Genomic DNA, 21,363 nt, shown 5'->3' on the forward strand with positions numbered 1-21,363 from the left:
CATGTGCTCTTGGGCTTGTATCCCTCTCTCCCCTCCAATCTGAGTCAATCTTGCTGAGCTCCACACTCCTGTGACCAGGGCCAAAGCTCAGCTACACCGAGTAGGGGGAGAAAACCACAGCGGGGCCTGACTCCAGGCACAGAATCCGTCCCTCCTACTGAGCACCTGGGAGCTCTGACCAAGTGAGGTGCTTTTGTGGCTCTCTCCCCATGATGTGCAGCTCGCTCCACCCTTTCTCTGAGCTCCACAGGACCTGGCGTCTGTTCTTTTCGCTTTGAAGCTCCAGGTGTGATCCTCTGGCTGCACGGCAGAAGGACGACTTCTGAACGGTGCGAGAGCGAAGCGCACCTCTTGTGTGCGGTGTCCCTGGCGCCTGCCTCTCTGCGTCAGAGCTGGCTGCCCCATAAATCCTTCAAGTCTTGTCAAGCAGCAGCAAAGCCTCTCTGCTCGGGTCATAAATTCCTCCTCTTTGCAGCTGTCTGGGAAAGAGAGTGGCTTTTGCATCTTCACCTTCCCGTTCTCTGTTCACTACACACCTATATGCAATCAAGTTCTCTGTTGCATCTGATCTCTCTTGTTACATCTCCGGGAAGAACTGGACTTTCATACTGGCACAGCCCAGGATGGGCGCTTTCTGTGCCAGCCCTGCTTTTTGGTGCCCAGGCTGAAGAGTGGGACATGCAGAACACGCTCTGTTGGTTACAGCTTGGAATTGGCATCTGGACTTTCTCATTCCTCCTCCAGATCTCAGCCCTGTTGTTCATCCTCTCCCTTTCTCCAGGCTCTCATTCCTGGTGTCCTCATTAGTGATCTCTGACAAAACTTTGCTCCTAGACAGGAGATGTTTTAGGAGACCTTTTCCAGCCAAAATATTGATTCCCTGTAGCCTTGGGGAAGTGGAGCTTAATGCTCCCCGCTCAGCTCACTGTGGATGTTGGTGGACCCCTGTCCGGATCCCATTCATGCCGTGCTGATGACGGGGCCATCCGAGTGCACACTGACCTCTGTCTCTCCACAGGTGTCCTGCAGCTCCTCCAGTCGAGGACTTCTCGCAAATTCCTGGCATGTCGCCTCACTCCCGACATGGAAACCAAGCTGCTCTTCATGACCTCACGGGTAATTCCCTCATGCTCACCAGGGAGTGAGCACAGGCAAGGAGGGCACGCACCCCTGCCCGATCCACTGAGTACTGGTCCCATTCTCACGCTGGGAGGGAGGGCAGAGTTACTGGTGCAGTAACTTGTTGCAGTAATTTGTTGCATCTGGCATCTAACAGTGACAGGAGGAGGAGAGGCTGCCCAGCAGCTGATGTAAACGGGCCCGAGACACCCCTGGTATTCATTTAAAAGCACAAAACAGCTTTACTGGGGAACATTGCTCCTGGCTGGCCGCTTTCCAAGGCAAGCGCGCTCTCGGAGTGGCTGCGATGCAGTGGGTTATCGGTGCTCTGACAGCTGCAGCCGCATTCAAGAGGGGTCAGGAGCTATGCAGCGACAGCACCAGGGTTAACTGTTATCTGCGTTCACACACCAGGCAGAGCTCACTTCCCCTTTGCTGTCCGAGGCCGCTCAAGGCTGCGCTGAGCCACGCACACGGGGCGTGTGGTCCCTTCTGCTCAGCTGGAGACAGGCCCTGCCTGAGAATGCTGCACAATGGCGTTTTCCTTCCTTGGTCTCTCTGAAGATGCTGCCAGCGTGGGGTTGATGTGGAGCAGGGCATGAAACAGAGTTTGCCAAAAGAGACAGCTCGCAGAGTGGAGCGTGGTTCTAGCAGCCTTTCCCTGAGCTTTGAGCAAAACCCGAGTATTAACCTTTCCCCTCAGGTCCGGTTCGGCCAGCAGAAGCGGTACCAGGACTGGTTTCAGCGGCAATACCTGTCCACCCCAGACAGCCAGTCCCTGCGCTGCGACCTCATACGCTACATCTGCGGCGTGGTCCATCCCTCCAATGAGGTGCTCAGCTCCGACATCCTCCCACGCTGGGCCATCATCGGGTGGCTGCTCACCACCTGCACAGTGAGTTACGAGGGCCAGACCCAAAAGCAAAGCATGGAATCACCTGGGATCCCTTCCCTTGCAGGGAATGGCGTTACCCGCTGAGGCTGGAAGCTGCCAGAAAGGTTGGGATTAGGTATTCGCTGACAGGGCTGAAGGAGATGCAGAGCAGTGGTGGGGCTGTTGGCCTTTGTTCTGTGCTCTGGGTTTTAGTTCTGGCTCTGCTGCACGTCAGATCCTTTGGGATCTGCTGTCCCTTCATAAAACCCACCTTCTGGATCCCTCAACACAAGAAGGACGTGGATCTGTTGGAGCAAGTCTGGAGGGGGTCACGGAAATAATTTGAGAGCTGGTTATTAAGACAGGCTGAGAGAGTTGGGGTTGTTCAGCCTGGAGAAGAGAATGCCCTGGGGAGACCTTAGAGCGGCTTCCAGTGCTGAGAGGGGCTCCGGGAAAGCTGGGGAGAGGCTCTGGATCCAGGGAGTGCAGGAATAGGATGAGGGGAATGGTTTTGAGCTGCGAGAGGGGAGATGGAGATGAGATCTCGTGAAGAAATATTTTGCTTTGAGGGTGAGGAGGCCCTGGCCCAGGTTGCCCAGAGCGGTGGTGGCTGCCCCATCCCTGGAGGTGTTGAAGGCCAGGTTGGACAGGGCTTGGAGCCCCAGATCCAGGGGGAGGTGTCCCTGCCCATGGCAGGGGGGTGGGACTGGATGGATTTCGAGGTCCCTTCCATCCCAAACTATTCGATCATTCTGTGTGCAGGGCACAGTTTTACACAATTCAGGGTTGTAGACAGGCTGTGATTCCCAGAGCGCTTGGCTCGGACCTCTCATCCTGGGACTGCCAGGGTCCCTGCCGCTCTGTGCGCTGCCCTGGTGGGAGCTGCTTCCATAGCAGGCACCTTTGCTCGAGCAATTCCCACTTTCTGTGCAGTTTCTCCTTTGCAGTAGCAGGTACTGATGGGGTTTTGCCAGCTTTGCCTTCTCCTGCTGATGGGAAGAACATTGCTATCCCTTACCTTGCAGCAGCAGGGCCCAGCATATTCAGCATGCCGAGCAGTCGGCCGCTCAGCGGTGTATTCATTGAATGATTTATGGTTTTCTGTTCTTTTCTAGTCCAACGTTGCTGCTTCGAATGCCAAACTGGCCCTGTTCTATGACTGGCTCTTCTTCAACCCTGAGAAGGACAGCATCATGAATATAGGTATGGCAGGGAGGCTTTCTTCAAGTGGGTTGGAGTCAATGGAGGGGTTAATGACTACCAGATTATCTCCAAAGGCCATCACTTCCCTCCTCTGGAATCCCCTCCTGGGATTTGCTGAGATTGAGATGACATCCTGGGGAGAAATGTTTTGCTGTGAGGGTGGGGAGGCCCTGACCCAGGTTGCCCAGAGCAGTGGTGGCTGCCCCATCCCTGGAGGTGTTGAAAGCCAGGTTGGATGGGGCTTGGAGCCCCTGATGCAGTGGGAGGTGTCCCTGCCCATGGAAGGGGATGAAACTGGATGGACTTCGAGGTCCCTTCCAACCCCAACCATTCCATGATTTGATGATTCATTTTTTGAAGCCTAAGGGTTATTTAGAAGTGGGATGAGGGCAAAAGTGTGTACAAACCAAAAGAAGGGACTTCCCTGTGCACCCCGAGGGCAGAAGGCTGGGTCTGCAGGGATGGGGGGCACAGGGTTGTGGGCATCTCTGCACTCTCAACACCGGGCTCCCTGCTCTCTCCTTCCAGAACCTGCCATTCTGGTGATGCATCACTCCATGAAGCCTCACCCTGCCATCACTGCCACGCTGTTGGATTTCATGTGCCGGGTGAGCTGCCCCTCGCTCTCTGAAAGGGAATTACCTGACTTGCCAAATAAGCTGCATGGCAGGAATTGATTGATGAGGGCTGTAGAAGTGGCCAATGGGATCCATGCAGTCTGTTGTCCACTCGTAGGACAAGGAGAAGACTCCTCAGGAGCTTCAACAAGGGACATTCCAGTGGGAAACAGCTGTGCAGAGGTCGTGCTTCAAAGAGAGCTCATCATTCTGTCAGCCTCAGAGGCTTGTTTTACCCTCGTACACTTATCTGTGGTGCAGAGGAGTGGAGCTGCACTGGCCAGGAGGTGCTTCCTTAGGGGTTGCAGCCGTGCCTTTCAGCTATGCTCTCCTCTGAGTGCTCCCCCTCGCTGGTGCTGCAGCACGGGTGTGTAGGTCGGTGCTTTTCCTCCTCTGCCAAGACAAAAGCTGGGAGCAGTAAGTGGTGAGCGGCACAGCCTGCGGGCTGCCCTCTGCTCCATGCTGACCGGTCACAAAGGGCAGGAACAGTAAACGCAGGGATAGGACAACAGGGAATGGTTTTCAGCTGGAAGAGGAGAGATTGACAGGAGATCTAGGGAAGAAATTCAGGATGAGGGTGGGGAGGCCCTGGCCCAGGCTGCCCAGAGCAGTAGTGGCTGCCCCATCCCTGGAGGTGTTGAAGGCCAGGTTGGATGGGGCTTGGAGCCCTTGATCCTGTGGGAGGTGTCCCTGCCCGTGGCAGGGGTGGAAGTGGATGGGCTTTGATGTCCCTTCCAACCCCAACCATTCCATGATTCTAGGCTCTAGGCAGGACAGATGCTGCGTTCATGGCCGAAGGCCCGTTGTCACTCCATCATACAAGAAGGGAATTGCATGAATCCCTAGAGCCAGCAATATTTGAGCAGCGAACATGTCATTTCGCTGCCCATTCTTCAGCCAAAAAAACCCCAAACCAAAACAAAAAAGCTGTTCTCCCTTCTTTTTTTTTTTCTCTTTTTCACTGCATTCCTGAGTGCATCATCTGGTCTGTCCTGCCCGGAGTCTCTTGATTGCGAAACAGCCTGTGGAGCAGCTCCGTATCCGTTGGCAGCTTTTCCAGCCTCCCCTTACCTATGCTAAACTAAGGAGGGATTTTCCCCTTGCAGACCTGCCAAGAGCAGGGTCAGACACACTGACTGACAACACTCTGCCAAATTATTCGCCTCTTAAAACCAGCCCCCAGAGGCTTTGGTGAGTCCTCGCCATCTCCTGATAAATCTAGCGCTGTTGGAGCGTGGGGCCCATGTGTCATTGTGGGAACACATGCAAGACTTCCCTGCCCTGCAAAGAAATCCTTCCAGAATGAGGATTAGTTGGAAAAAAGCTTCTGAATTGTTCCCTTTAGAATCTAATGAACCGCTTTGCCCAGTGTCATTCCCAGAGGGCAAACAGAATCTCACTGCAGCTGGGGACAATCTGACCCATCATCCTCCTCCTTGGGCAGGAGCAGAGCTGGTCCTGCCCTCGGTCCTAGCGGAAGCAGCACCAAGAGCGGCCAGTTCTAGCAATTTGGTTCTGGGGAGAGCTGATTGTTTTTCTTGGAAGCAGGGTCTTTCTGTGGCAGGAGCACTGGAAGAGCTGCAAGTTGCATCACATTTTTCCCTCACGCCCAGCACGCTCCGTTTCCTCCCGTCCCTGGGCTGTCTGAGTCCAAAAGAGGAACTAGGTGGAAGGTTCCTAGGATTATCCAGATTTCAGGGAGGAGTCCTCTCACTCCCTCCAGAAGCAAAGAACTTCGTGTGGACAGAGCTGGGTGTTGTTTAGGATGCCCTTCTCCTATTCCTTCCACTCCTGCAGCAGTCGCTGTTGCTTGGAGCGTGGCCCTGGCAAGTGCTAGGGATTCTCCCAGCTCATGAGGCAGTATCTGTGCGTTTTTGTCATCCCTAGGAGATCCATCAGCTGGATTTCCTGAGTAGAAAAGCCAGAAGCGTGGGCTGGTCATGTTTCTGCCCACTGTCCATGAGATGTGGCACTCGGAGAGCTATTCTGCTGTCCCTCTCGGTCCAGAGCAGCTGGGATGCGGTGCTTGGGTCTGGAGTGACCCAAGAAGCCAACTGGTGGCCTTAACTCATCCTGGCCGCGTCCGCAGACCCGGCAGAATGTAGAAAGGTTCATGGCACTAACGTGGTCGTTCTCCCATTTTCAGATTATTCCCAACTTCTACCCACCACTGGAGGCTCACGTCCGGCAAGGCGTGTTCAACTCTCTCACCCACATCGTGGAGAAGCGAGTCCTTGCGTAAGACAGCCCTGAATTTTACTACATTTATCCAACTGCTGTGCTCCAGTTTTCCTGGATCTCCCCAGCCTGGTCAAAATAACAGGAAAGTTGGGGAGGTGCCCTTGATCAGGGGGTGCAGGGAGAGGATGAGGGGAACGGTTTTGAGCTGAAGGAGGGGAGATTGAGATGAGATCTTGGGGAGAAATGTTTTGCTGTGAGGGTGGGGAGGCCCTGGCCCAGGCTGCCCAGGGCAGTGGTGGCTGCCCCATCCCTGGAGGTGTTGAAAGCCAGGTTGGATGGGGCTTGGAGCCCCTCATCCAGTGAGATGTCCCTGCCCGTGGATGTAGGTGGGCTACGAAAGTTCTAGCCTTCAGAGGAATAAAAACATCCTCAACACTTTATAGTCTCCAGGCTGAATGGAGGAGCCTTGATTGTGGTGCTCCAGCCTGCAGGCAGCTCCTGCTTCAGCCTAATTATCCTCCCAGGAGGTGTAAGATCTCTTCTCCCCTTCCCATGTGCCTTCTGGTGACACAAGTCCCATTGGTGGCAAAGTGAGGGAACCAAGGAAAATGAGACCTCATAGCTTGTGGTCTGTAACACAAACCAAACCCCTGACATAAGGGAGAAGATCCCCTTGCACGTCCACCGAGGCAAAGCTGCGCAGTAGGATACCACGTCCCGGCTCTTTCTCATCCCTTTCCCTTCCTACCCCCCTGACACAGACACCTGGCCCCTCTCTTCGATAACCCGAAGCTGGACAAAGAGCTCCGTGCCATGTTGAGGGAGAAGTTCCCTGAGTTCTGCAGTTCACCCTCGCCTCCCATCGAAGGTAGGAATGTGGTGGGAGGCTGTGGTGGGACCTGCCCTCCCAGAGATGGGGCTTTCACCGACTCTCCAGCCACTGGGAGAGGGTCCAACCAAAATTCCAGGGAGAAGAGGGCTCCGGGCGCTCGTATTTATAGATGGTTAGCATCTCCCTTCATCCTCGCTGCTGCTTGCTGAGGATGTGCACTGCTTGTTTCTCTGCTCCATAGGGGCTACTTAGCCTTTCTTCTCTGTGGGCTAATTAATTAGTGTAATTAGGTTAAACAAAGACCAAGAACTTCTAACTTGTATTTAGCAGGACAGTGCTGCTGCTTTGCCAGGTCTACTGAAGGCCCGTAAGCCGGTTTGGTTTTGCCGTTGGATCAGCTGCTCCAGCTGAGGGGCCCCAACCACACACCCTCTGCCCCAGAGTTCGCCGTCTGGCAAAGCTCGTTTTGTGCTCTGGGGCCCGGGCTCTGCCCTGAGCCTGCGTGAGGGAAGAAGCACGAAGGACGCTGGGCAGCTGAGGTGGAGAGGGGCCCAATCATGCCCCACGTGGCACCAGGCAGGGCTGGTGACAAGGAGTCATGGGAGCTCCCTTCCCCAGCTTGAATTTTCCAGGATCCATCACTTGCCCAAACTCTTCCCTTTTTAAAGCATTTTTATTTTCTTGTCGGAGGCTCTTTATCCTCCACTGTGCGAGGAGCTGTTGTAACCTCACTTTCTGCTCTGACCCCTTTGCATTACCCCTTTGCAGTCAAAGTTGAGGAACCCGTTTCCATGGAGATGGAGAACCACATGTCAGAAAAGGAAGACAGTTGCTATGACAACGCCGAGGCAGCGTTCAGTGACGACGAAGAGGACTTGAACAACAAAGGTGAGGAGCGCAGGCGGCTGAGCAGCAGTGCTCTGCCGTGCTCCTGCATCGCCACAGCGTGAATCACTGCTGATTGCCTCTACGTCGGACGGTGTTTCCCTGGTGTCTTACGGGCACCTTCCCTTCGTGATGGAGGATCTCATGGAAACCTACTGTAAGCACAGTTCCCTCAAAGCCCCTTTCCCATGAGCCGCAGGAATAGTGATCAAGGCAGATCTCCCTTCCTGAGATCCAAGTTTCCCTCTGCAAGAGAGGGTGTTGAGGCCTCTGCTGCTTCCCAGTCTCTGCCAGCCCGGCTCAGGAGATCCAATACGGATCTGTGCTCAAAGGGAAAGACTGTTGGGCTCCTTGCCTGTTAGGCATCATCTTCTTGCCTGGTTTATTCCCTGGAGCTTAGATCCTTCAAGGGTAGCCTTTCCTCCACCCAGGTGTCCTCTCTAGACATCTGACTCGTCTCAAGCCCTGCTGTGGTGCATTGGTTGGGAATCCATGGGACAGATGCTGTGCCGGATGGTTTGTTTGGAAACAGGGCTTCTCAGGCAGCTTCTGATGAGGCTCAAACCTCTAATTGCTCAGCTACATGGTTTTCATTACACTCGCTCCCTCTCGAAGCCGTGGTTCTGCCTGCACAAGGCCAGAATCCCCTCCACTCACTCTCTGGGGCTGGAGAAATCTTGAGCTGTTCCTGGCTTTGGTGATAGGACTCTGGCGAGCTTCCTGCTGTGCTGGACGGTTGCCCCTGCACTGAGGAGGGGCAGGATGGGGGAGAGGATGTGACTTCAGTCTTCAATTGCCCCGTAGGCGTCCTGCAAGCTCCTTGGGGCCTCTGTGAGGGCCACAGGCTCGAAAGCCACATGCAGAGAGGGTTTTTATAAAGCGAATCAGTCACCTTATCTCATCCCTTAGTGACAGTTTCTTTGTGAGCACATCTGCCTTGGCACTGGTGCTTCTGGACTCCTCTGCAGGTCATTTTTGTGGCCCAGAATGAGCCTGGAGGATAAGGGTGTGGAAGAGCAGTTGGGGTGTCTCAGTCTCAAAGCCCTGAAACACAAGCGTTTGTGCCTTGGGTGGAGAGAGACGTGCGAGCTGGCTCTGTCTGTTGAGCACGAAGGACAGGCTCGGGTTTGGAAAGTGGACTGAACAGTAACCACAATTCTGGATACCCCTTGCATTTGGATACCATCCCGCCTTCCTGCTCTCTGTGACCTGGACACATCTCAAAAGAGCGAAGGCAAAATCTGAGGCTGGATCACTCACTGGGAACACATTGCTTGTCCCAGGATGATGACTGCACCTCTAGGCCCACATATCACCCACTGCTGGGACAGAGATTCCCTCTGATGCTTCTGAAATGTAGCTGCTTGGGAAAACAGACCATTCCACTGCTGCTTTCTTTGCTGCAGGGAAGAAGAGGGAGTTCAGGTTTCATCCAATCAAAGAAACCATTGTGGAGGAGCCTGTTGATATCACACCATTCCTGGACCAGCTGGACGAGTCGCTGAAGGATAAAGTCCTGCAGCTGCAGAAGGGAAGGTTGGTATCGTTGGGTCGCATTGCATTTCATGTTGATCTCTTTGGGGCAACGACACCCAAGGCCGTTCCATCCTGTTGCACAGTGCTGAGCCCTTCTCTCTGAGCTAATGCAATCCTGTGGCTCAACTCACTTTAACATGGAGAGGTCCTCCTGCAGAAAATGTCCAGGTGGTTTTGAAAGGTGCTGGGTCAAGAGCTTGGAACTTGTCCTTGGAGCGGGCTTAGACGGGACACAACAGCAATTTACTGAGGGCTACAGTTTCTCTGAGTCAGGGACAGGAAGGCAAAAGGCTCTGAGTTCCATCCTTCTCCACTGTTGGATTGGCAAAGTGAGGCTGTGCAGGCCTTGGGGGTTCCCATACATCTCCACATGGGACACGTTCCCTGCAGACAGAGATGTGTCTGTGTCCCCTCTGGACTTCCCCACCTCCACTCTTGATTTTCAGCAACCTTGGAATTAACTTCATCTAAAGAATGTTTAAAAAAAGCTTCTTGCTTTGCAGACCTTGGCATAGCAGACTGATGTAACATAATTTATGGCTTGAAGTGCCTTTAATCTTATGCTTTTAGCCATTTAATTTGTTTGTCTCAGTGCAGACAACCTGGGGCACTTCTGTAAGTAGATGCTGCAGCAGGGCACCGTGTTCTTGCGGGGCTGGGTCTCTGCAAGCTTCTGATCCATGCCTTCTTCTAAGCCTGGCACCAGCAGAAAGCAGAGCCCGCCTTGCTCAAAGACCCTGGAGGGGGTCCTGAGCAGAGCCAGCTCAGCACAAAGACCCCTTGTCCCTGCTCTCCGTATCTTCCTATGTAACTTGGATTTCCTCTTGTTTTTCTGTTCCAGCGATACGGAAGCTCAATGTGAGGTCATGCAGGAAATTGTGGATCAAGTCCTGGAGGTAACTGCGCACACCCGGAGCAGCACCGCTGCCTAAACTGCAAACCCAGAGCAGTTAGAGTGGCCTGAACTGGGCAGCTCTCGGCTTGGGCAGCTCTGCCCCGAGAGCTGCAGCTGGAGGGATGCAGAATGAGGACACTTGGATCTTAAAAGAGTTCAAAACGACACCGTGCGGCTCTGTCTGTGGTGGTTAAACACCACCCCAGGATGCTTGCAGGGCAAGATTGCTCCATCCATGCTCCGTTTCTTTACACCTTGTGCCTAAATGTGCCCCATAGCTGTTGTCAGATGGGATTTTGGGTGAGATGTGCTCATGTTTTGTCCCCACACGCTTCTTTAGTGTCTGCAGAGCTTCTGGGGGCTCCTGCATGTGCCGTGCGCCTGGGTTGCTCCCTTGCCTTTGGCTTTGTGCTCAGGAGAGGCTGCAGCAAGCCCTGCCCAGCAGAAGCATTGCAGGTGTTTTCCAGGACCTAAGCGTTCCAGAGAGGTTGCATCCTCTAATAATCTCCCTTTAGAGTCAAGTGGCCTTTTAGCATGAGAGCTGCTTCTCCCCTCTGTGGGAACATGGGGAAAAGGGTGTAAATCATCATTGCCAAGTGCCTTCCATCCCTGTTAGCCCTTTGCAGAGGAAGAGCTGAGCTCAGTGAATTATCAGCCATTAGAGAATAAGCGGACCGCAGTGACTCTGAAGTGTTTCAGAGCTGGACGTCAATTAGCAGTTCATCTTGCTGATGACCAACTCCTGGTGCTGCAATATAGCAGCAAAAATAGCTCCTGAGCAGCTTGGGGTCCGTTCCCTGCTGCAGTGACCCTGCTGTGTCCTTTCCCGCTGTACCTGAGCTGGGCAGGCAAGGGCCGAGCTGCTGCTTTCTTTTCTCACTCCTTCTTTCCTCTCTACCAGGAGGACTTTGACTCGGAGCAGTTATCAGTGCTCGCATCCTGCCTCCAGGAGCTATTTAAGGCTCACTTCCGTGGTGAGGTTTTGCCAGAAGAAATAACAGAGGAGTAAGAATCTGGGTTTTTTTGTCTCATCCATTTACAGTGGGGCTTGGGCTTTCCCCAGTAAACCAGTCACTGTTTTCAGAAGGCTTTGCTACAAGCCAGAAGCTTGCTCTGAGAAGCAGTCAGGATTCAGCATGAAGCTGGTCAAGAGTTGTTGTATCCATGGCTGAAAAAAAAGCATTTTCCACCTCCCCGCAAGCATAGGGAGAACCTGCTGCCACAGGGCCTTCTGTCAGAGCTTAGTTTAGGTGATGCTCTGGTGGCTTCTGTCTGTGACCAAGGTTTTAAGTACTCCATCTGTCCCTGGAGTACACGAAGAAACGAGCATTGGACACTGTTCCTCCGGGATTTTGTTGGAACAGGGCTTGAAGTCACAGCTGTCAGGTTCCAATAGCAGGGCCTGTCTCGTCGTTAGCTAAGGCCAACTCTTAGTGGCCTGAGGAACATGTGCTCACAGCCCAGAAAGCTCAACCATGTCCTGAACTGCATCCAGAGCTGTGGGACCAGCAAGGGAGGGAGAGGATCCTGCCCCTCTGCTCCGCTCTGTGAGACTCACCTGGAGCCTGTCCAGTTCTGGAGTCCTCAGCACAGGAAGGACATGGAGCTGTTGGAGCGAGTCCACAGGAGGCCACAGAGATGATCCAAGGGTTGGAGCACCTCCCATACACAGACAGGCTGGAGAGCTGGGGTTGTTCAGTCTGGAGAAGAGAAGGCTGTAGGGAGACCTTAGAGCAGCTTCCAGTGCTGAAAGGGGCTCCAGGAAAGCTGGAGAGGGGCTCTGGATCAGGGAGTGCAGGGAGAGGATGAGGGGAACAGTTTTGAGCTGCAAGAGGGGAGATTGAGATGAGATCTTGGGGAGAAATGTCTTGCTGTGAGGGTGGGGGGGCCTTGGCCCAGGTTGCCCAGAGCAGTGTTGGCTGCCCCATCCCTGGAGGTGTTGAAAGCCAGGTTGGATGGTGCTTGGAGCCCCTGATGCAGTGGCGGGTGTCCCTGCTCGTGGCAGTGGGTGAAACTGGATGGGCTTTGAGGTCCCTTCCAACTCAAACCATTCCAGGTTTCTCTGACCACAGTGAGCAAGGTCCAGGGCTTTTTCCCTGCCATGGCTAAGGAAACAGGGTGGGTGCACTCAGTGCTCTGACAGTTGCCTTTGTCCCGTAGGTCTTTGGAGGAGTCGGTGGGGAAGCCTCTCTACCTAATATTTAGGTACGTCTGCTCCAAATAATCCGGTCAGGGCACTTTTTTTGGTGGGGAAATCCTGTAGGTCCAATTCTGCCACAGCCCTGCTTGCCCTAGGGCTGATCAGAAGAGTTTATTGCTTTGTTCTGCCTATGTTTCATTTTGTTTAGTAGAAAGACTTACAGTCCAGGAAAATCAGAGCTCATATGGTCATTTGTGGAAGCCTGGGCTCCCTGGGAAGCTGAAGTCTATGGGGTCCTGACCGCTTTGTCACTGCACGTCCCGCTGTGCTGTGCAGCACGGGTTGGGGAGTGGCCCCTGTGACCAGTCTGGAGCATGCGTGGCCAGGACAGGCTGGCTCTGGGATCCAAATTTCCCTGCACTTGGCAGTCCTTGTCATTAGCAGCGAAGCTCATGTGTGGAATCCCATTTAACATTGCTGTCTCCATGTCCTGTGCTCCTCAAGGAACCTCTGCCAGATGCAGGAAGACAATAGCGGCTTCTCCCTGCTGCTGGATCTCCTGTCGGAGCTGTACCAGAAGCAACCCAAGATTGGTTACCACCTCCTGTACTATTTAAAAGCCAGGTAGGTCAGTGGGGGCTGCAGGGAAGCATCCATGCTGTGGCTTGGCTCACGCTGCCTCCGAGAGACAGCTCAGTGTTGTCCCTGCTCGCTGTGGCACGGGGCTGGCGGGTTCCTCTCTCAGCTGGGCATGTCTCACCTTGGACAACCAGGCTGGTGAAAGGTCTAGAGAAACAAGCCTTAAGAGGAGCAGCTGAGGGAATTAGGGTTTTTAGCCTAAAGAAAAGGAGACTGAGGGGAGATTTTGTCATGGTCTACAACTGCTTGAAGGGAGATTGTAGCAAGGTGGGTGTTGATCTGTTCTCCCAAGTAACAAGTGATGGGATGAGAGGAAATGGCCTCAAGTTGCACCAGGGGAGGTTTAGATTGGATATTAGGAAAAATTCCTTCACTGAAAGAGTGGTGAAGCCCTGGCACAGGCTGTCAGACATGTGATGGTATCTCCATCCCTGGAGGTATTTAAAAGATGAGGTGCTCAGGGTTGGTTCAGTGGTGAACAGAGGCAGTTGGACTCAACGATCTCAAAGGTCATTTCCAACCAAGCAATTCTATGATTCCTTCCAGCAAAGCTGCAGCGGGGAAGATGAATCTGTACGAGTCCTTTGCCCAGGCCACGCAGCTGGGGGACCTGCACACGTGTCTGATGATGGACATGAAGGCCTGCCAGGAGGATGACGTACGCCTGCTCTGCTACCTCACCCCCTCCATTTACACGGAGGTAAGGCCTCTACGAGGTGCCAGACACCAAGTTCAGACCTGAAGCGCATCCAATCACCTTCCTGCAGGGGCAGGCTCAGGGCTGGGGTGGTTTTCTTCTGAGTTCCAGGCCTCCTCTGCTACAGCAGAGAAGCCACAAAGCCTGGAAAAAGTTACGTACTGTGTCCAGTTCTGGAGTCCTCAGCATGTGGAGGACATGAATCTGTTGGAGCAAGTTCAGGGGAGGCCACAGAAATGATCCAAGGGCTGGAGCACCTCCCGAATGAGGCCAGGCTGGGAGAGTTGGGGTTGTTCAGCCTGGAGAAGAGAAGGCTGTAGGGAAACCTTAGAGCAGCTTCCAGTGCTGAAAGGGGCTCCAGGAAAGCTGAGGAGGGGCTCTTGGTCAGGGAGGGCAGGATAGGATGAGGGGATGAGTTTTGAGCTGCAAGAGGGGAGATTGAGATGAGATCCTGGGGAGAAATGTTTTGCTGTGAGGGTGGGGAGGCCCTGGCCCAGGTTGCGCAGAGCAGTGGTGGCAGCCCCATCCCTGGAGGTGTTGAAAGCCAGGTTGGATGGGGCTTGGAGCCCCTGATGCAGTGGGAGGTGTCCCTGCCCATGGCAGGGGTGGGACTGGATGGGCTTTGAGGTTCCTTCCAACCCAAACCATTCCATGATTCTATGATTGTCAGGCTGAGCACAAACCAGTCTCCACCCAGCCCCCAGCCCAGTTTAACAGGGCTCAACATGCTGCTGTTGCTGTTGGTATTCCAGTATTTTCCTGCCCGCTTTCAGCCCTGTTACAGCCTCTTGTGCTCTGTGGATGGTGAGGTACTGACCTTACTGTCCCGGATCCATCTTGCACACGTGCTTGGCTCCCAGCACAGCATTGTCTGCGCTCCCTCGTTCAAGAGGTTTTGCTCTGCCGTTCCTCTTTGGGAGAGCAGCAGATGAAGGCTCCAAGCAGACGTGTGGAAAGCTGGGGGAAGCAGCTCTCAGAACAAGTTCTGCGGCCTGCTCCGAACCCTTGGGTTTAATGAAAGCTTTTATTGCTTTCAACACTGCGGAGCCGGAGCCAGCTGGACTTAGCACAGAACGTGTTTGGAACAGGGAGCAAAGAATCTGCTCCAGACAGGTCACAGCGCAGTCCTAAACCACACAGCCTGCTGGGTCTGGGGCAGAGCTGCTGTTCCCTTCCTGCGGTCAGGATGGTCCCTCGCAACCCTGTGCAGGCTGCAGCCTTTTATTTGCAACACTTGCAGGGTGGAGGCTGCTTCCAACAAGCAGCGATCACCCAGCTTTAGGGGTTGGAGGGAGGGAGGGAGGGTAGCATTGTCTGCTCTGGATAGGTGGAGGGGTCATGGTTCTGCGTGTACTTTCTCATTCCCTGGGAGGAATGAGCTGGCCCAACTCCTCCCTCCTTTCTGGCTGGTTCAGCAGGAACATCTGCTGGGTGTTGAGGTCGTCCAGCCCTGTTCCTCAGGAGTGCTTCCAGGTGGCTTCTGTGGGGAAAGGGGCACAAGAACAGCCTGGGGAGGGCAGAAAAACCCGTACAAGAGCAGGCGCCGCAGCACCATGATGCGTGCTCAGAGTGGAATCTCGGCACAGAGCAGCATCTGGATCCCATCTCTGCTCCTTTGGGTTTAACATCAAAAGCCGGGGGAGCCCGATGCTGCCCCCCTGGGCCTAATGAACAGTTCAAGTCAGGCAGAATGTCCTCAGAGTAGCGTGTCTGGACAGCCAGATCCAAACAGTGCAGCCACCGCCTGCTGCTGCCAGTTTTTCTGGCCTTTTGCCCTGTGTGTTGATTTTTCTTGTTTCCTTGCATCGCTGTTAAGGCATGAGGCCCTGGAACGGCAAGCTGAGCTTTCGAGGAGAGGGAAAAGTGGGGAATTTAACCACTGTAGTTGACTTCTGCAACCTGCAATCGAAGCAGCCTGGCTCCTTGCACCACTCGGTCCAGCTGGTGTCAGCTGCATCGCAGGGATGTGCTGGGTGCTCGCAGCAGCCTGCCCATGCGCTGCCTTGCAGCCCTTGGCTCACTCCAGCAGTGACTGAAGAGGAAGCAGCCTCTCAGCCCTCCTGCACTTCCCTGGCTCCTTTTCCCACTCATCCTCGTTTCCTTTAGGAAGCGGTTCTGGTCCAGCTGGGTCAGGCAGGGCGACGCTGCCCCATGTGAGGGGGAACGTATGCGTGTGTTCGAGGCTGAACCGAGGAGGAGTTTATCCTATAGGGACATGAGCTTTTGACTGGCCTCTGCCTCGTGTCCTTCTCTGAGCCCTGCCTTGCTTTTCTACTCTTCCAGTTCCCAGATGAGACCCTGCGAAGCGGCGAGCTGCTGAACATGATTGTAGCTGTCATAGACTCATTTCAGGTAAGGAAGGGAGTGGCGCCTGGGGTGGGAGGAAGCTCGTTCCTGAAGTGGCAGCACCCGTCTCCTCTGCTCCCAGGAGGCTTAAACCTGAAATGGCCCATCTGCAGGGAATGCAGGGCAGCGCTCTGCTCATTTAGTCCTCCTTGGCCACATATCAAACCAACCATATCCTGGGCTGAACCCAAAGCAGTGGGACCAGCAGGATGAGGGAGGAGATTCTGCCCCTCTGCTCCACTCTCATGAGACCCCACCTGGAGCCCTGTGTCCAGCTGTGGAGTCCTCAGCACAGGAAGGACATGGAGCTGTTGGAGCGAGTCCACAGCAGGCCACGGAGATGATCCAAGGGTTGGAGCACCTCCCATACATGGACAGGCTGGGAGAGTTGGGGTCGTTCAACCTGGAGAAGAGAAGGCTGTAGGGAGACCTTAGAGCAGCTTCCAGTGCTGAAAGGGGCTCCAGGAGAGCTGGGGAGGGGCTCTTGGTCAGGGAGTGCAGGGATAGGATGAGGGGAACGGGTTTTGAGCTGCAAGAGGGGAGGTTGAGATGAGATCTTGGGGAGAAGTGTTTTGCTGTGAGGGTGGGGAGGCCCTGGCCCAGGTTGCCCAGCCAGTGGTGGCTGCCCTATCTCTGGAGGTGTTCAAGGCCTGGTTGGATGGTGCTTGGAGCCCCTGATGCAGTGGGAGATGTCCCTGCCCATGGCAGTGGGTGGGACTGGATGGGCTTTGAGGTCCCTTCCAACCCGACCATTCGATGATTCTATGATTCTTGAGAGCTTTGTGAAGAGCAGCCCCCAACCCCCTGAATATCTCTTTTCTCTTGACGAGTTTTGGTGTTAAACAGCTGAATCCCAGCTGCTTCTTTCAAGGGATCTCACTAGCAGCCGAGCCGCAGCAGGCGAGCCAAGAGAGTTGTCCCTGTGTCGCTGTTCCTTCTTGATTTACATTGGCTAAAAGCAGTGCCGTGGCCACTGCTGCTGTGGGCAATTAATAATGATAATTAGCAATACTAAAGCCCCTTGCTTAGTGCTGCTGGCTCGATGCAAAGCTATGGGCAGGCACACATGCAGGAGGGCGTAAAAGAGGTGCAGGCAGTGCGTCCCCTGCTGCCCACGGGCGGGCAGGGCTGACATCCCCGCAGGAGAAGGGCTGGAGGCTAACGAGCGGAAGGCCAAGCCCTCTTAGACCCTCCTGGAAGGAACCTTTCCCCATGGTCATGCTGAGTTGCCATGAGCAACCCAAAAATAGTCATAGCAAAAGCTGAGGGTGGGGAGGTGGGCACAGGCAAGAATGCTGTGCTGCGTGTTTCTGCTGTCTAGGCTCGTCTGGAGCGCGATCTGCTGATAACCCTTTAACTCACCCTATTTATACCCCATTCCTGGCCAGTTGTGCTTTTCCCAGCTGTGCAGGGGCCAGAACGCCTTGCCAGCAAGTTTTCCTTGGCAGGCTCCAAGACGAAGCTGGGTACAGGAAAAGTTTGAGTCACGATACTCTGACCCCCCCAGCTCAGTGCTGCTCTTTCTCGGCGGCTCCTGGGCTCTACCCTGTGCTGAAATGCAGAGGTTTTGTTTTTCCCAGCAGAGCCCCAGAGCGTTTCCTTTCCCCTCCCTCTTCCAATTCCTTCGTTCCTTCCGGTTATTATTCATCTGCTTCCCTGCAATGCTCTGGCTGTGTGGCCCTTGTAGGGTCTGCAAGCAGAGCTTGGGCAGCTCAGCCGGCCCCAGGGTCTGTTCACGTGTCTCCGGCACCCTGCACCCAAGCAGGCTGCACCCAGAGGAGCGGGGAGCAAGGTAGATGAGAGCCGAAGCGTGCTCTGTAGCTGAGCCTGTCAGCACAGGAGCTGGGAACAGTTCTCCTCGACTCCTATCCCTGCTCTATGCTGCCCGTCTCCCTGTCTCCACTTCCCAGGGGTGACTCAGTGCAGGACGCACCATGCATCTGCATAGTGTCAGCTCCCATCTTGCAGACCAGGAACCATCCAGGCCACCAAACAGAGGGGTCTGGAGTTGTAGGAGCTTTCCCAGCAGCCTCCCAAGCCCTCTCCACTGCTAGCCCTCGAAGTGTGCTTTGTGCATCCGTCTCCAAAAGCCTGGGTCTGTGGGTGCCTAGGGCACAAAGATTAGGTCCCCAGCACTCGTGCAGCAGCCAAACTGATCCATTTGGACTCAGCAGCCAAGGTCTCCAAAGAGGACAACGCCATCCCACTCGCCCTGGCCGAGCCTGCAGGGATCTGCTGTCTGTCCTGCGTGACACTTGCTCCCCAGCCTGGGTGTTGATGTGTGAAACCATTAACCTCTCATTACTTCTTTGCCTCCTCTGGGCCCTCACAGCAGCTGCCTCTCCCTGGAGCTGCTTGACCCTGCTCTGATTTATGAGCCACCTGCAGCCCGCAGGGTTGCTGGGACTCCCCGCTGCATCCCTGCTGTTGCAGAGATAGCTGATGTTGGCAGAGCGACAGCTTCCCTGCTGGACCTCTGGTCCTGCCTCGTGGTCACCTGTGTTCAAAAGGGGCTTCTGCAAACCCCCGGTGTTCCTCTAACCCAGTTTTTCTCTGCCGCCCAGTTGCAGGAGCTGGTGTGCCACGTCATGATGGGGAACCTCGTCATGTTTCGGAAGGACTCAGTGCTGAACATCCTGAGTGAGTAGCACTCCTGCAGGCATAAGCACATATTGGGGAGGGTGGGAATGGGAGTAGAGAAATTCCTGGGCATCCCCAAGCCTCCAGCAGAGGGCTGGAGCACCTCTGCTATGCGGACAGGCTGGAGCAGTTGGGGTTGTTCAGCCTAGAGAAGAGAAGGCTTCAGGAAGACCTTAGAGCAGCTTTGAGTATGGAAAGGGGCTCCAGGAAAGCTGGGGAGGGACTTTTCACAAGGGTGTGGAGTGATAGGATAAGAGTGAGTGGCTTTAAATTGGAAGAGGAAAGATTTAGATTAAACATGAGGAAGAAATTCTTCACGATGAGGGTGGGGAGGCCCTGGCCCACATTGCCCAGAGCAGTGGTGGCTGCCCCATCCCTGGAGGGGTTCAAGGCCAGGTTGGATGGGGCTTGGAGCCCCTGATGCAGTGGGAGGTGTCCCTGCCCATGGCAGGGGTGGGACTGGATGGGCTTTGAGGTCCCTTCCAATGCAAACCAATCTATGATTCGGGCCCCCGTTTTGCAGAGAGACCCCAAACCCCTGGGAAGGGAGAAGGCTGCAGGCTTCGCCACAGCTTTGCCCTTTCTGATTGGGAAGGCTGTAGTCTGTGTCCAACTGCTCCAGGTCAACGATGCCACACGTGGCCGTGGAAAGAGCCCTGCTGAGCTGGCTGCTCAGCCAGCATCCGAGAGGGGCTATTGGGTTGGCCACATTATGCTGAGGTCTTTTCTCCAGGTATTATTGCCACTGCTTAAAGGATCACTGCCCTAAACCGGATTGTACAGTTTAGCAGTGTGATCCAAGCTGTGCGCTCTAATGGGTTTTACTGGGCTGGTTGTGCCATGGCTTGGGAGCCCTGGCTCTCTGCGGTGCCAGGCAAGGTGCAGCCCAGGGCTCTGCACATCCACAGCGTGCCTAGGCATAGAGAAAACAAAAAAAAAACACAAGAAAGAGGAAAGTCCTGGTATCTCCACCAGCTCTACAGCCTCTCCACGCAGTCCCAGCTGCTGCATTTCCAGAGATGGGAACTTACCCAGCTAGCACTGTGCAGTCAGCCCTTCCCCAGCTGCCTTTGCAGGGATGGCTGTAACCTCTTCTCCCAGTGCAGTAGGGATGAGGGCAGCTGGGAGGTAATGGCAAAAGGGTGGTCAGAAAGGTTGGAATTGGGATTTCCCTTCATTTTCTGATGACTGTGACACCCTAGAAGCAAAAAAGTTCTCACTGCTATTCAGTCTGGACCACCCTGAGCTGACAGAGTCTTGGATGGGTACCCAGCCCTTTGCCAAGACCACAGTCCCCACAGCAGCTGCAAAGGAAAAGGCTGGTGCCCATGGTCTTTCCCTCGTGGCATTCCCCCCAGGATCCCCAGTGGGTCACCCAGTTCCCCTTCCTGCTTTTTAACTAGACTTCGGCTCACATCTATGGAAGCCACTGGTGGAAAAGCCCTCTCCATCTCCAGCCAACGCTGTGTTTTGCCCACATGTGCCCTGTGGCTTCTGCCCAGCAGTCGCAGCTGTCGTAGCTGCAGCCCCTCTGTGCCAGGCTGGTTTGGCCAGAGCCATCATAGAGAGCTCGGTGCACAGGGACCAGCAAGTGGTTCTGGAGAGAAGCCCCATCGCCCTGATCCGATGGCTGCCAGGATCCAGCTTTGGTGTTACACAAGCTGCAAACAGCGATCTAAGCCTATTAATTAAAGAGCTTCATTAATTCTTTTCCTCTGAGCCCCCAGCAGCTGCTTTAGTGACTTCGCAGCTCTGCTGACCGCGCCTCAGCTGGCAGAGCCTGTCCTGGTGCCACCTCCCAGCTCGTGCAGCCCCTGCATGGCCTCAGCTCGCGCAGCGCTGCTCGTGCTGCCCCAGCACATGCGGGAGGGATTTGGGCGCTGTGCCTTGCTCCAGTGCCCGGCTCCAGGCTGGAGGGGTGGCTGTAGCGCTGAGCAGGATTAGTGCTGCCCCTGGGCGTCGCAGGGGGGCTGTGGCAGAGCTCGGGCAGGGGTCTGCCATTCCTCTGGGTGCCATGCAGGAGTAGTTGAAGGATCTCACCATCAGGAGTGATTGAGGGACCTGGGCTTGTTTAGCCTGGAGAAGAGGAGGCTGAGGGGAGACCTTATTGCTCTCTACAACTGCTTGAAAGGAGGTTGCAGAGTGGTTGGGCCCTGGTCTCTTCAACCAAGTAACAAACGATGAGAGGAAACGGCCTCAAGGAGGCTAGAGGAGGGTTAGATTGAATATTGTGAGATGTTTCTTTAGCAAAAGAATGGTGAAGCCTTGGGTCCCAGGGCAGTCGGGGAGTCTCCATCCCTCAAGGGGTTCAAACTGTGTGCCCATGGCACCTGGGGACATGGCTCAGTCAGCATGGTATGGCTGGGCTGATGGTTGGGGTGGGTGATCCTAGAGGTCTTTTCCAACCTTAATGATTCCATAATTCTCTGATTCTCTCCTGTGCTTCCCCCTAGTTCAAAGCCTGGACTGGGAGACCTTTGAGCAGTACTGCACCTGGCAGCTCTTCCTGGCGCACAGCATTCCTCTGGAGACCATCATCCCCATCCTGCAGCACCTCAAATACAAAGGTGGGCTGAGTCCTACTCAGGAGAGACACAAGGGCTGAGTCCTACTCAGGAGAGGAGGTGGGCTGCAAGCTCCGGTGATGAGGATCTCCTTTCCTTTGCAGACCATCCCGAGGCATTATCCTGCCTGCTGCTGCAGCTGAGGCGAGAGAAGTAAGTGCCGCAGCGCAGAGGGCTACGTGGTGCTCTGAGTGT

General features: G+C 54.8%; 1 protein-coding gene across 1 annotated transcript in view; it reads left to right on the plus strand.

Annotated features, from left to right (window-relative positions):
- INTS3 (integrator complex subunit 3) overlaps window positions 1-21,363 on the plus strand; it is a 50,085-nt gene that overhangs the window by 24,549 nt on the left and 4,173 nt on the right. The window contains exons 9-25 of the mRNA XM_054050753.1: window positions 1,019-1,116; window positions 1,823-2,014; window positions 3,109-3,196; window positions 3,725-3,804; window positions 5,960-6,051; window positions 6,756-6,862; window positions 7,595-7,714; window positions 9,118-9,247; window positions 10,089-10,143; window positions 11,044-11,147; window positions 12,303-12,347; window positions 12,787-12,906; window positions 13,468-13,621; window positions 15,902-15,970; window positions 18,529-18,604; window positions 21,058-21,171; window positions 21,273-21,321. Of these exons, the coding sequence (XP_053906728.1) occupies window positions 1,019-1,116; window positions 1,823-2,014; window positions 3,109-3,196; window positions 3,725-3,804; window positions 5,960-6,051; window positions 6,756-6,862; window positions 7,595-7,714; window positions 9,118-9,247; window positions 10,089-10,143; window positions 11,044-11,147; window positions 12,303-12,347; window positions 12,787-12,906; window positions 13,468-13,621; window positions 15,902-15,970; window positions 18,529-18,604; window positions 21,058-21,171; window positions 21,273-21,321 (1,693 nt within the window). The remainder of the gene's footprint in view (window positions 1-1,018; window positions 1,117-1,822; window positions 2,015-3,108; window positions 3,197-3,724; window positions 3,805-5,959; window positions 6,052-6,755; window positions 6,863-7,594; window positions 7,715-9,117; window positions 9,248-10,088; window positions 10,144-11,043; window positions 11,148-12,302; window positions 12,348-12,786; window positions 12,907-13,467; window positions 13,622-15,901; window positions 15,971-18,528; window positions 18,605-21,057; window positions 21,172-21,272; window positions 21,322-21,363) is intronic.

The sequence above is a fragment of the Cuculus canorus genome, chromosome 28 (assembly GCF_017976375.1).
Source record: "Cuculus canorus isolate bCucCan1 chromosome 28, bCucCan1.pri, whole genome shotgun sequence".
Lineage (NCBI taxonomy): Eukaryota > Metazoa > Chordata > Aves > Cuculiformes > Cuculidae > Cuculus > Cuculus canorus.